General features: G+C 39.7%; 2 protein-coding genes across 3 annotated transcripts in view; one reads left to right on the top strand and one right to left on the bottom strand.

The window, feature by feature from the left end:
- Window positions 1-1,318: 1,318 nt before the first annotated feature.
- Window positions 1,319-14,235, bottom strand: part of rgrb (retinal G protein coupled receptor b) — a 14,751-nt gene continuing 1,834 nt past the window's right edge. The window contains exons 2-8 of one of the 2 annotated variants that reach the window (XM_020605188.1): window positions 5,510-6,717; window positions 4,979-5,135; window positions 3,861-3,982; window positions 3,306-3,459; window positions 2,999-3,116; window positions 2,627-2,740; window positions 1,319-1,573 (exon numbers count right to left, since the gene is read on the bottom strand). In XM_020605188.1, the coding sequence (XP_020460844.1) occupies window positions 1,433-1,573; window positions 2,627-2,740; window positions 2,999-3,116; window positions 3,306-3,459; window positions 3,861-3,982; window positions 4,979-5,135; window positions 5,510-5,585 (882 nt within the window). In that variant the 5' untranslated portion in view covers window positions 5,586-6,717 and the 3' untranslated portion in view covers window positions 1,319-1,432. Of the gene's footprint in view, window positions 1,574-2,626; window positions 2,741-2,998; window positions 3,117-3,305; window positions 3,460-3,860; window positions 3,983-4,978; window positions 6,718-14,235 lie in introns of both variants that reach the window. The other variant, XM_020605187.1, reaches the window with a different exon arrangement.
- lrit1b (leucine-rich repeat, immunoglobulin-like and transmembrane domains 1b) lies at window positions 6,700-10,836 on the top strand. The gene is made up of 4 exons (XM_020605127.1): window positions 6,700-8,008; window positions 8,346-8,806; window positions 9,026-9,331; window positions 9,468-10,836. The coding sequence occupies exons 1-4, from the start codon at window positions 7,887-7,889 to the stop codon at window positions 10,535-10,537; spliced, it is 1,959 nt and encodes a 652-aa protein (XP_020460783.1). The 5' UTR covers window positions 6,700-7,886; the 3' UTR covers window positions 10,538-10,836.

Here is a 14,235-nt window from a genome sequence, read left to right as displayed (position 1 = left end):
ATTATGCCAAACACAGTACGGGCAAATATGGAGGGCATTTTAACTTTAGCACAAGACACCGGCGACATCTAGTGGTTACAATCTAAAAGTACACACTAGAATAATCCGTCCTTCAAATGAGCGATACCTACTCTTAGGTTGTAAAATAACCAAATTATCTACACGACTGTGTTCTGGTTTCCTCTTTAACACTGTAGAATTTCACCTTTCTGATTAAATGTTTATAACACAGTGAAATGTTTGTCCAAGTAAGAGTTCATACATTTGTCCACTGTCAAATGTTCTTATTAGGGCTGTGTAGACTACAACTACATTATAATGTTGTATTAAAAAATAACACTTTTATATGACTAATAAATGCTAAATATTGGTGACTTGAAGTCTTATCAATCATTTTAATGTGGTATAAGAAATCTGATAGGCTTGTTTTTTATTCCTTAACTAGATCTGTGACTATTTCTTGCCAGTAGAGGACAGTAAAGATTTGCAGAAAATTACAAATGTGTATCCATGGTCAGCCAACAACGGTGGTCAGTGATAAGCTGGCTAACAGCGTCCAGCACCACACCGAAGCATATTATGTTAAAAAAAGCAGAAGTCAGACTTACAGGTACATTTATCAGTGTATACATAAGATAAACTAAATGTTTTTACTACATCTGCTCACAAGCCTGTTGGCGTCTAGAATAAAACTTCTGTTTTCTATTAACATATTTGTTTTACTGGCAGTCTAAAACACAATCATGATGACATTAGCTCAAAACAAATTGTTTACATCAATAATATTTGTGAAAACAGCTATTTAACAGGTCCATTTTCTCAGTTTGGAAATACAGTATATTTGTAAGTATACTGTTAATTATAGTATTTCTCTCCTTATAAATTATTTTTAAGACCAAACCCACTTGCAGCTTGCACATTTTTATTTTGCCAACTATGTATATATTGATATTTACACATTGTTTATATATGTATAATATTAATAATATGTAAGTGTACATATTACCAAATATGATTTGTATTGCAGTACCTCTATTGCTGATGTTAGTATGTGTAATAACCCTTAAGGTGTCTTTTTAAAATGTATTTACTTCTGTAATAGCTGCTGCTATCAGCATTATGATGGTTACTGTTATAAAACAGTATAACGGATGGTGGTCTCAGGAGACAGCGGAGGGCTGTTTCTAGAATGGGCACTGGATGATTTGATGCAGTAAAGTCAGCATTAATACCACAACGAGAGGATTAACACACCACAGGAAATAACTGCCCAATTTCACTAATGAGAGAGGCCTGGCACAGCAGCAGCTGTTAGATAAACACTTGTACTTTATTTCTAGTGTTTTAATAGCAGATTTCATACATGTGACAGTGTGGAGATGCAACTAGGGGGATAATCAGCAAATGATGGTCATGGATCTCTTTTTATCTTTTATTTTGACTTCTTAATAACTGGATCAACAATCTTTTGTCCAGTGAGGAAGTGCCAAATGCCGCCTCGATAGAATTCATTACCAAAAGAGTAGAGGAGGGCGTTGAAGATGGGATTTGTCTTTGCAACAAGTGTAAGCACCTGTGAGAGGAAACAAGTATTTCTATCACATTTCAAGTATTTAATTTAAAAGATATAGTAGTTTGAGTTTATTGCCACTTGGGCCTTATTTTTGTAGTTTTGACCATCATCTCCATTTGTTATGAAATCTCTACTCAAAAAAGCAAAACACACAAGAAGTCAAATGATCAAATACATAGCAAAAACGGGTTTAGGCAGGCACCAGAGGTGTCAGTAAAATCCCACATTGTGAAAGTGTACAGTATAAGGTAGGTTAAAGTAAACTGTGATGGACGTTGACACAGCAGAAAAGTGAAGTGTGACTGAGCTGTACGACTTTTAAAACCTGATGATGATGATGATGATGATGATGATGATGATGATGATGATGATGATGATGATGATTTATTTCTACCAACAGTGGATGAAATACTCAGATTGTTTACTTAAGTAAAAGTAGCAATACCACAGTGTAAAAATACTCAAGTAAAAGTCTTGCATTCAGAAGGCTACTTAAATAAAAGTACAGCAGTATTAGCATCAAATTATACTTAAAGTACTAAAAGTATTCTTTATGCAGAATGGTACAGTTCACTTTAATGTGCATCATATTATTGTGTACTTCACATTTAATGTTGCAGTTGGTAAATGTGGGGTTAATGTTAACTACCTTATCTGCCTATACTTGGAAGTAGTTTACATCCTGCAGGGTAGCTTGTGAATGTACCACAAGGGATCAATACAGTCTTATGATTATACTCTGTTGTGTTTTATTATTCTCATTCTGAAAAGTAACTAATAACTAAAGTTATCGAATAAATGTAGTGGAGTGAAAAGTACAATATTTGCCTCTAAAATGTAGTGAAGTATGAAGTAGCAGAAAATGAAAATACTCAAAGTACTGATGCCTCAAAATTGTACTTAAGTACAGTACTTAGGCCAAAACTACAAAAGTAAGACCTCATTTTTAAATAAATACAATTACCCTTTGAACCATGTCTGTAATCAAAGGTTCCTTATTACCTGCTTCACTATGTCAACTACATTTGCACACAACCTTATCAAAAAGCTCACCATTCTCAGCTTTGGGGAGATAACCTTCACATTCTCGAAGCAGGCGTAGGTACACATGACAACATAGGGTCCCCAGCATATCAGCAGAACCCTCAAGGGCCCATTGGCGTTAAACTACAAAACACAGTTTGGTGTATTAGTGTAAATATTACACATGCAACTTGCACGTGATGCATTACAGCTGCAAATAAGCAACCAAGTTCTCAACTGTGTCCAAATATTACATGATGGCGCACTATAGGCACAGCTAAAACAAGTCAGTCCAGTTCACAGAAGTGCTTTATCTCTGCCAAATCTGATATAGCATCAAAACAATTCTAAACAAAACAAGCGGAGTGCTCCTTTACAATTGATTTTGAGCACCGCAGTTACCCTGTAGTGATGGATCTTCTTGAAGTGTTTGTGGATGGAATCGTAACATGCCCACATGGTGAACGCTGGGAACATCAGGTACAACACATCCAGAGCTAGCACATAGGTCACATAGTCCCTGTTGAAAAGAGGCAACTAGCAAAATAACTGTGTCAAAATGCTACACATAGGTTCTGTTTGGGAGAGCATTTCTTACACAAGTAATCACACTTTTTTGCTAATTATAGACAATTTGATAGCAAACTGGCCATTTCACCCATGTCAATGTGTCGGTTTTAGTGTCATTCCAGTATTTCTATAACTCTACCTGTCTCCTCTGGTGTAGTCCAATGTGCAGCAAGTTCTCATTGGCTCAAAGTCATAGACGCCCCATCCCATGAGAGGAACAGCAGCCCAGAAGATGGAAAGAACCCAGATGATGGTGCTCATTGTCAGAGCTGTGCTCCAGAAGAGCTTCTGTCCTGCAGAATTCAGAACAGGTATGATTTCATCTGGATGTGACTAGGCATTTGATTGTGATATAAGATTATTTCTAAAGAGAAGTAACAGAAACGAAAGCACATGACTGAATCTGTCGCACTCAGGTTGTCTCTGCTGTCATTTATAAAACTCCATGAAAACTAATTTAGGTGCTTCATTTCAACATATGAGTAATAAATGAGATGGGTTTACTCTATTAAACAATGAACAGAATCCATTATAAGTGCAGTTCTTTTAAAATGTCTGTAAAACCATTTTTTGACACTTTTTATTTTCAGGGAGAAATTAAGTGTAACTTACTGTAGTTTGATGGTTTTTCACACGTTTAGACTTTTCTGCACAGCGGATTGAATGTGGAGTACTGCTGTTATTTTGTACTTACTGGTGCAGTACTGGTGATATCTGTCCCAAGCAATGGCAGCAATGAAACTGATAGAGGCCAGAACCGATGTCATACCCTGGAAAGCCTGATAGGAACATCCGTCTTGACCAAATGGCCAATATCTAGAGAAGACAAAACATTTTGAGTCATGGTCCAATTACCAACTTGCATAGAAATACTTGCTATGTCCACCCAGACTGATGTACAGTATATTCATGTAAGATTTTAGGATGTAAAAGCATGTTGGTCACTTTATTGAAAATAGTAACCACAGAATGATATACAGATGATGTCACATCAACCAGCTCACCCAGCCTTTGCCTACTCACACGCCCTCATCACACACTGTTTGCATCTATGAACTGTAAGCAGTGAAACCAAAGAGTGACCTTCCTTTCTGGAGAGTTTTTGTGTAAACTCTCCAGTTTGTCCAGAAATTCAGAAAGATAAACACAAGTTTGTGCAACAGAAAAGTTTTTCTTCTCCTCCCAATTTGCAACCCATCAGACTCGGGGCCCAAACTCACATGGGGCCCAAAGGTTCTAAGTTGTCCACATGTCACTTAGCTTATGGCAACTGAATAAATTGTAGATTTGTTTACTATATGCAGAACTGCAGCACTGTATACACTGGAATTAGGTCATTAAGGCAACAGCTATGTTACTGCTGATCCGAGGGGCCATTTTGTGAGTTCAAATATAGTCCTCATTATTTCAGTTTATTGTGCTTACATGGTGCATTTTAGTGAACAATCATGTGCTTAATACAACATACTATTCACACAGAGGTTTAAGGCTGAGGGGGGTCGACAGGGGCCCCTTAATTCTGCCCTGTTGAGACTGACGTTGTGAACTGCTGAATAAATAAGAGGCTTAAACAAAAACTTTAAAACTTTGTGTTGCTACACTACCAGTCAAACGTTTGGCCACACTTTCCTGTTGAACTGAATGGGGACTGCATTTGTTTTCCAATCAGTAAAAACACCCTGTTAGGTAACGTCCCACAGGTTTTCTTGCAAAAAGTGACCTTTACACTCAGAATAAATTGGATTGTGGACCGGACTGGATTAAGGATAATAACAAACTTTTAAGAACTGCAGCAGGATGTGTGTTTGATACCTCAGATAGCTCGCATAAGCAGCTATGAGTGCATTAATAGTTAGACTGATGTCAGCCACAGCCAGACTGAACACGAAGAAGTTACTGGGAGTCTGCAGCTCCTTCACTCTGAGGAAAGACAGGATGCTGATGGCATTGAGGACAAATCCAAGGAGGCCTGAAAATGTAAAGCAAACTGGGATTTTCACTCTTATTCTGTTATAAATTACTGTTATCACATTGAACCTAATGTACCTGAAGATGCAAAACAACAATAAGGTTGTGAAATCACCCATATTTCAAAATGGAATGTTAAGCTATAGCTTTATCATAAACAGACATCAGGTGGAGTTTAATCTAAAACAAGAAATGATTTTGACAGGGAGCCTGCATGGAGCTACAGCTGGTAAGCTTACAATGAGCAAATTAAAAACACATGAATGATTAACATGCACGTTTAAGATTTTCATGCTTCTATTATCTAAACAAATACTGTACTGTCCCTTTAACTTGAGCATAACCAGGGGCTTCCTGTGTGCTCGGGCCACTTACCCTCAACCAGAAGCGCAGAGCCAAATGTAAACATGTCAAACTCCACGAACCCCTCCGGTAATGTATACGCTGCCATGCTGAAATGCACTGATTAAACTTCACACAGAAAGACAGGTCCTTTTGCTGTTGTGTAGTGCACCACTGTTCCCTACAAACTGGGGACTTATAAAGGCTCTTTCACGTGAAAAAGCATAAAGACACTAATCTTTGTAAATCCCTTGTGCAGTCCCCTGAAGAATGTCCTAATGAGCATACAACCTCCAAACTTCATACACGTTTGTGGTCGCTACAAGTGTGCCCAAATATTTGATCTCAAAGCAGACAGTTTGTCAGTTCAGAAGCTGAGGGAGCAGGCTGAAGCCATGAAGTAGTAGAGCAGCAATTTCACAATGCAAAATGAAACAACCTGTTAATCTACTGCAGCTGACTTTAACGAAGTAAAAGCCTAGTCCGAACCAGCAGGACAGAAAATATGAATGCAGTGATCATCTGGTATAAATTGTAATTTTTGTTTAGGAGATTTGGTTTATGTATTTATAAACTATACACCGTCTGGTTTATTGCAGCCAATGTCAAAGCCTTTGGGCAAAAGTGAAGGCAATTATAGAAATAATAAAAGGCTCTTATTTAAGCCTAACAACATTTCCAAGGTGGGGCACAGTGGATCCTTTTCAAAACTCAGTAGCACACAGCTTTAACTTATTGGAAATAATTAGGTGAGATGCATTTAACTCTTTAATATTATCTCCATCTTTCATTTAACTCTTTAATATTATCTCCATCTTTTTAGCCACAAATCAAAGTTTGGGAGTAAAACTCACGTCAGATATGAAAATCCTGTCTGTAATATAATTTCCAAAGTGCTCGCACCCTTGTACTGATTGCATATTAGTGCATTGCTAAATAATTAATTACACTGACACAATCTGCTGGTTTTATAATGAAACAAAGGCGTCGCTGTTCAAAATGTGTTCAAACAGTACCAGCAGACTCTGTGGATCAGGAGCAAGATGAGAAAAGTGAAACAAACTTCTTTTCCTGTGAAAGCAATAATTGTTAACATTTGAAGTAATGATGTACATTAGGTTAACTCAAGTACTGTGTTTCCAGGTATTGCAGTTGTTTCCATTTTGGGAGACTTTCTTTTCCTGGGAGGTTAGGGGGTGTGCAGGGCTGGAGGTTTCTCCCTGGGCCTAAGACGACAGCTCCTGAAGGTAATAGAACAAAGATGTATTAATAAGAGACAGAGACATGACTGGATTAAAGGATTTGAAATCCTGCTGGACAGCTGCGTCTTTAAATCTCTGCACCTGTTTAAAAACCCTCAGAGATGGCAACAACATGTCTGTCGGTCACAGTGTGTCATGCTCAGACACAGTTGCATGTCAACATATCACCATGTTCTGCTGGATGCTATATTATATCAATATTATAATAGTAAACAAATTCTAAAATGTATGCTTTGCTTGAAGTAGAAATTATAAAACATAAAAGTGGAAGAAAAATAGTTAAACAACATTTGTTTTTAAACTCTGTTACCACCTGGATCTGTCACTTACCTGGTTTGAGGTTTGGATCTCACTTTGTGAAGGTGAGTACACAACCCAATCTAGTGGCCATTGTTGCAAAGGTGTAGCCATCATGCAAACTACAGTCTGTCATTATGTTACAAATTTCATAGATGATGTCAAAAAAAACATAGCAAGGACCAGAACTTTATTAAAATGATCTACAACTGTATGCCATCCATGTGCTTTCATATGAAAGTTGTGATTTGTTTTCTGGGTGACTAATTGTCCATGTATTAGCAGGGTGGGGGGTCTATCTTTCCTACAGTGGTTACTCCAGCATTTACAGTAGTAGTATATATGACTTAACAGCAAAAATACTGAGACATCTTTAAATGATAGCATGAAAACAAAACTGGTTTAAAACTACCAAAGAATCCCTCATGTTAAAAGTCTTTCACCAAGGGCGGAAAAAGTTAAATATGCACTTTAATACATGTCGGTAGAGTTTGGATTTTTATTCTGACTGAACTGTAGGCCTGCTGTGTCTACATGTATTAATGTCCTGTGTTGTAACATTTGTTGTGTCAACTAGTGGAAAGAATTTCCCTGAAAATGAAACCAAAACCTATTACAGCCTATCAGCTTCCAGGAAGCACTCTCCTAATCGTGTGAATGAGAATAACCCAAGCCCTTGACTAATCCCTGCCTATCCTTTTTATCTCAGGGTTCAGACTAGTTGGCGCATTATGAACCTGTGAGCCTGCAAAACACCATGAAGCACCCGATGTCCCGTAGGACCGAGTAGCAGCCCTGTCTTTTAAACTGTAGTTTAGTGTGTAGCTTCTAGTAGCTTGTAGGAGAAAAAAATGAGTCGACATTTACCTGCTGCTTTTTGTTTGGCTTTAGTTTTTGTTCCCATCTTGGGCAGTTCATGTCCTGCGCAGTGCAGCTGCTTCTTCCACAAATTAAATGATGGATCAAAAGCAAGGTAAATGTAACTGTTATTGTGTGTGTTTGTTATTTTATTCATACTAAATGCTGTTATTTCTTATATGCACAATAGATTTTCACTGCAGCTTTTTCGATTCAGTCACTCTGTGTAGTGGAGGATTAATTTGGAGTTTTGCATTAATCTCCTTTGCTTGTTACTGAACAAGAGGGTACAATGTTTTTTCAAATTAATACTGTATAACATTATTGAACAAAGGGATGAAAGGTATTATGTTTATTAAATCTATTTCTACAAACTCATACAATGTCAAAGTAGTTATAATGTTGCTCTTAAATTTCATATGATAAGTAATAATATTTATCTTATTTTGCAGGAGCGTGCTTTGCAATGGACCAGAAATCACTGTAGTTCCTCAGAATTTTCCCACTGACACATCAAAGCTACGTATTGAGAAAACGGCAATCACGAGGATTTCTAGCGACAGCTTCCAGTACCTCAGCAACCTGGAGTTTCTCTGGATGTCTTTCAATTCACTGAATTCACTGAATGTTGACAGTTTCCAGGGTCTTTACAACCTGGATGAGCTCAGGCTGGACGGAAATGCCCTCACCTCTTTCCCCTGGGGGTCTCTGAGCGACACGCCAAACCTGAGGCTCCTAGACTTGCACAACAACAAGATCTCCACCATCCCTGCTGAAGCCACCACGTACATAAAGAACATCACATATTTAGACTTGTCCAGCAACAGTCTGTCAACCATCCCTGCTGACATTCTCACAATGTGGCTGAGTGTGAAGCCATTCCAGGAAACCGATTCCTCCAAGCTAATTCTCGGTAAGGATCAAACTGTGACATGTTAGGATAACAGAAACTATCCTTCTTCTCTGACACCAGAAGCATTTAAAGCCGAGTTAGGGATTGGTCTAATTCTAGTTGTGTGCAGTGTGTCACGATGTCTAATAGTAAAATAATTCTGTTGAACTGTTATTCTTAACATGACTAGGTGTAGTTGTGCGATAAAGTAACAGAACTGTCACACAATTTCTTCTGCAGGTCTCCATGACAACCCATGGCAGTGTGACTGCAGGCTGTATGATCTGGTCCAGTTTCAGAAGTCTCCATCATCATCTGTGGCTCTCATTGACACCAGGCTGAGGTGTGCTGATCCAGAGACCCTGTCGGGGGTTCTGTTTACAGAGGCAGAGCTGCAGAGGTGCCAGGGCCCGCGGGTGCACACGGCCGTGGCTCGTGTCCGGAGCTCACTGGGCAACAATGTCCTTCTGCGCTGTGGCACAGTTGGAGTCCCCATCCCCGAGCTGTCCTGGAGCCGTGCTGATGGCAAGAAAATGAATGGTACCGGTGAGTTCTGCTGAACTGATTTCAGATGTGCTTAGATTAGGAAGGGATCTATTCCTGTCCCAGTGACAGTGAGATTAAAATGACTTTCTGTGCCAATCTCCTTAACTCTGTGCACATCTGCTTTTTTATTTTTCAGTTCAGGAAGAGATTTCAAAGGAGGGCATCATTTGGTCAATCCTGAGCGTGCCTGCAGTTTCATACAGAGATTCTGGGAAATATGTGTGCAAAGCAACCAACTTTGTGGGCACCGCAGATGCCATCATCTCTTTGGTGATCACAGATTCTTTTCGGTCAGAGGAAGCAGGCGGTGGTGTTACTAAGAGAACCAGAGGGAAAAAACCTGGTGACATTGGAAGGGCGGCATATCAGGAGAAACTTATTGCCAGATATGTCCCTCCACTAACCACCACAGCTGTCCAGCCCATCTTTGAATCTCTCAATGGCAACGGTGTGACTGGGAAATATGAGACTGAGAGTTACAGTATTTCTGATGGGGCCTCTCAGGGACAAGGCAAAGTGTCAAAATCTCAGAGGCCAGTGGAGTTGGAGCAGGATGCTTTGAGTAACTTAGCAGCCAATGCCTCATCATTACAGCAAGCTCCAGTAAAAAGGATAGTGCGTTCAGTGAAGGTGATCGGCGACACTGACAATGCGGTCTCTCTGAACTGGCGAGCCCCTACAGCCACAAACACCACAGAATTCAGTGTGCTATATGCTGTATTTGGTGAGAGAGACATGCGTCGGATCAATGTAGGTGCTGGGAAGAATCGGATCACCATTGATGGCCTGGTGCCAAAGACAAAGTACATTGCTTGTGTTTGCGTCAAAGGCCTGATCCCAAAAAAGGAGCAGTGCGTAATCTTCTCAACAGATGAAGCAGCCAGTGCCAGTGGCACTCAAAAGCTTATTAATGTGGTGGTGATAACGGTAGCATGCGTGATCGCTGTCCCCCTCACGCTGATTGTGTGCTGCGGTGCACTAAAGAAGCGCTGCCAAAAGTTGCTGGGGCGGCAGTCGAAGGAAATGCAGGACTCCTATGTCACGTTCGAGACCCTCAGCCCTGCTGCTAAAACTAAAGGAATGGAAGGCGAGTATCTGACCAGGCTAAATCCTGATGAATCTAACAGGCTACTCTCGGCGAGATCCAGTGTTGACTCAGAGGCCACAGCCCGGACTGAGGGCCCACCTAGCGAGTACTTTTGCTAAAACCAAATGTATGCCTCAGCCTCAAAAGGACGCATTTTGTTTTCTAACAGCCTGTGATGTGAATAGACAAACCACCATGACCAGAAACCTCTTTGAGGGGTCTTCAGAGGCCACATGGATCTGTCAGCACTAGATGTATGAAATTCTTTACAGCCTGAATAAAAACCACCATTCATTTGGTGGACAGGAAGAAAGGGAAACTATACACAGTGACAGAGTTTGAAGATTTACATGTAAAAATAAACTTTTTGTATAGATTTTTTTTGATTCACTATACACTTTTAAAGGTGATATTTTGCAGAGGGAAATATTTTGAAATGTAAACAGATAAAATGTACTGTACATTTTATAATGTGTAAATATGTGTCCTGGAATATGTGTATCGATGAATGCACTGTAAAAAAAATAAATATTTTTTTATACTGATACATGCTTGATTTGTTTTATATCCTAGAATATGATTTTTTTTTTAACAAATGTTCTTCTTGACTAAAGCAATAATGAGCATATGTGCACCAGAAGGTGTATTTAATTAAACATTACAAAGACTGCACATTTGCTGAAAAAAAAGGAAAGCTACTGGAGTGAAAACACAGCACAAACACACTTTGTGTTTAGTGTCAATTAGCAAATGTTAGTGTGCTTACATGTTAAATGAAGATGGAACATACATAAACCTTATACCTGCTAAAATGCAGCATATTAGCATCTGTATTGTGAGCATGCTAGCATTTAGCTCAGCTTCACAGAGCTGCTGCTTTAATATTTTTACATATAAAATGAAGCATCAATAATACCAGCATTCTCTAATAAAGATTTAGAATTTATTGACACTGTTCATCTCAGAGGAACCTATACACATATATATGTGTAGGCTGATTTATCCCATGTATTTCTGTCAATAACAAACCTCAACTTTAGGGCACAGATTTTGTCCTTTGATTTAAAATAGATGTGTCTGGTATTAAAGTAGTATAGAATAACATTAAAACAGTTGCAAATCAAGTTGCAATTTATAAGTATATAAATACGAAAAATAAAACAGGGTCATCATAGAAAATAAAAGCAAAACTATTAAATACAGGTGACATAAAACCAAAATTAAACAGAATATCAGACTCCACTAAGTGTTAAAAGCCATGGCGAATAAGTCTTAAGTAAAGATTTAAAAACTGCCAGATCCATGGTGGCTCTAACAGAAACAATTCCATAGTTTAGAAGCCTAAAACATTTTTGGACATTGAAAGAATATGTTTGAGACTGAAGTTACTGTACAGCGCTGTACATAGGTGTCTGTTTTCATACTTGTGTTATATGTTGATCTGATTTTTAACAACCTGTGAGACAACCAGTGTTGAGATTATTGAGGTCAGATTACAGTCCTCTCCAGACATCTGTCTCTGCAGCCCTCCCTCTCTCTCTGTACTGCTAAATTCAACAGGCTTTGGCCCACTTAACCCAGATGGGCCTTCTGTCCTGTTGCTGTCTGTGCTTTGGTGGGGGACAAAGGAAACCAGACAAATGCATTTCCTGAAGAAAACGCATGTGGATGCTGTGTGGCCATTTGTGTGGTACCATGTTAATTTTAATGTTTTTGTTTTAAGCAATTAAAATGTGTGCCTCACCCCCCTTCCCTTGCCAAACCGCATTAACCAATAGCAGAAACCAGTAAAAGTTCTAAATGTGGGCCTATACAGCAGGTGGACAGCTTGGTGGTAAACACTAGTGATGTTATGCTCGAAGCAGTCGGCTTAGCATAGTATTGATCTTTCAAAGCAGAAGTGCAGTGGCAATATCGATACATCATTTCACCAGATCAGATACTATCACGTGACTCCCCCAAATGAAGCTTCATGACGCCACATGCGTATCGGCGATACATCGCGCCAGTTTTGAATACAGGACGGGCTTATCAAACTCTCACCATGCTTATAAACAGGCGCAATTCCTCTGCACTTCGTAGGTTTTTTGAGAGGAAGGTTTTTGCATGCATTATTGCAATAGTTTCAATGATTGACAACCAGGTAGAGTGAGGTTTAGGTAGGATTAACATAAAATTTGATAAACTGGCATACAGTTATACACTCACATTGGCACATAGACATTCGAATACAAAACCACATACAATGGGTTTCACCTTTTTCTGCAGGTGAAACTCAAGAGTTCAAAATGCAATGGCTGAAGCAACAGTGGAGGCTCAGTGTTATATGGCTGAGCCCTACCTCTCCAGAGGACAAGATCCATTAAAATACTGGGACTCAAGGGCAGCGGTCTAATCTTTACAAGCTTGCCAAAATGATATCTTCATACGGCAGCAACTCCTGTGCCATGTGAAAAAGTCTTCTCCAAAGCTGGAGAGGTAGTAACAAAGAAGAGGAACAGACTGAAGCCTAACGCAGCTGAAATTACCTTGTTTTTAAATAAAAATCTTTGAATCCTGAAAAAGAGGACCCAGGAGGTAGAGGCTTTCACCAAGCATATAAACTCTGTGGATGACATCAAATTCACTCGTGAGGATGCCAGAGATGATCTTTGGCAACCACAATATCCCAGTTAACTTTAAACCAGGGAACACCCTGCGGCAGAGACTGGTCCACCCAAAGGACAAAACACCCAGACAAACAGAGTGATGTGGTATATGCAATTAAGTGTAGTCAGGAGTGTAACGACTTGTACATTGGTGAAACTAAGCAGCCGCTTCACAAATGCATGGCCCAACACAGGAGGGTGGACCAGAGTCAGCAGTCCACCTCCACCTGACAAAGGACATTCGTTTGAGGACAGTGAAGTTAAGATCTCCATAGAATATCGCTGGTTTGAGAGAGGTGTTAAGGAAGCTATTTTTGTAAAAATAGAACACACCTCACTAAATAGGCGTGGTGGACTAAGACACTCTGCCCAAACATGCCCACCAGGACAATAGGCGTCGGCCCACAGGTGTGGGTTCAAAGCCAAGTAACAACACCCACCAATACTGGGCTATAATGACTCAGTCATTAAGGGACATTGTTGGCCATCAAAGGGCTTAAACACCACTGATGGGGATAAATATCTCCAACTCAACGCCAGTCGGGCAGAACTGATGAAGCCTCTTGGTTTAGAGGTGAAACGTCTTCGACCTAAAAACCTAGTCCAGAAGTTTTTTCAGATGACACAAATATATTATTAATGTCTTTAAAAAACATAACAGTCAAACATTTCAAGATGCACATAGAACCTTTATTGTTAAACATGCATAACAGTGCCTTACGGTTTCATGACACCATGCCCTTTATTGTTCCATGCAAATGCTCTGTTGAGGTTTGGCCAGCAGATGTCACCATATATGATTGTATCAAATGTTTCAAAACACTGAACCATTTCAACACAATTGCTTCATACTGACTCAGTGGTTCAGAATGCTTCGGTAGCATCACTAGTAAACACCACTGACTTTGGTACAGCAGGTCAAGGTTTGGTTCCCTTTCAGGGCACGATAAATTGTTTTGTGAGTATGATTTAGATCCCTGCACAATCTCAGCCTCATGTGACTATGGTATGAAGGTCTTAAATACCAACCAATATATTCTAGCTGGTGCACAGTGGATCGGGCAGCAGTCGAAGGCAGGGGCCCCGACGACCCGATCTCTGGACACGGAGACTAGCCCTGGGGACATGGAATGTCACCTCGCTGGTGGGGAAGGAGCCCGAGCTTGTGC

This window comes from Monopterus albus, unplaced genomic scaffold (assembly GCF_001952655.1).
Source record: "Monopterus albus unplaced genomic scaffold, M_albus_1.0 scaffold69.1, whole genome shotgun sequence".
In the NCBI taxonomy this organism is placed as follows: domain Eukaryota; kingdom Metazoa; phylum Chordata; class Actinopteri; order Synbranchiformes; family Synbranchidae; genus Monopterus; species Monopterus albus.
This window is presented reverse-complemented; position numbering and strand designations above follow the sequence as displayed.

Bases quoted from the DNA above. Each gene is read 5' to 3' on its own strand.
- lrit1b (XM_020605127.1), top strand. From the start codon at position 7,887: ATGAGTCGACATTTACCTGCTGCTTTTTGTTTGGCTTTAGTTTTTGTT. The intron at 8,009-8,345 runs GTAAATGTAACT...CTTATTTTGCAG, and splicing joins AATGATGGATCAAAAGCAAG to GAGCGTGCTTTGCAATGGAC. The intron at 8,807-9,025 runs GTAAGGATCAAA...TTTCTTCTGCAG, and splicing joins TTCCTCCAAGCTAATTCTCG to GTCTCCATGACAACCCATGG.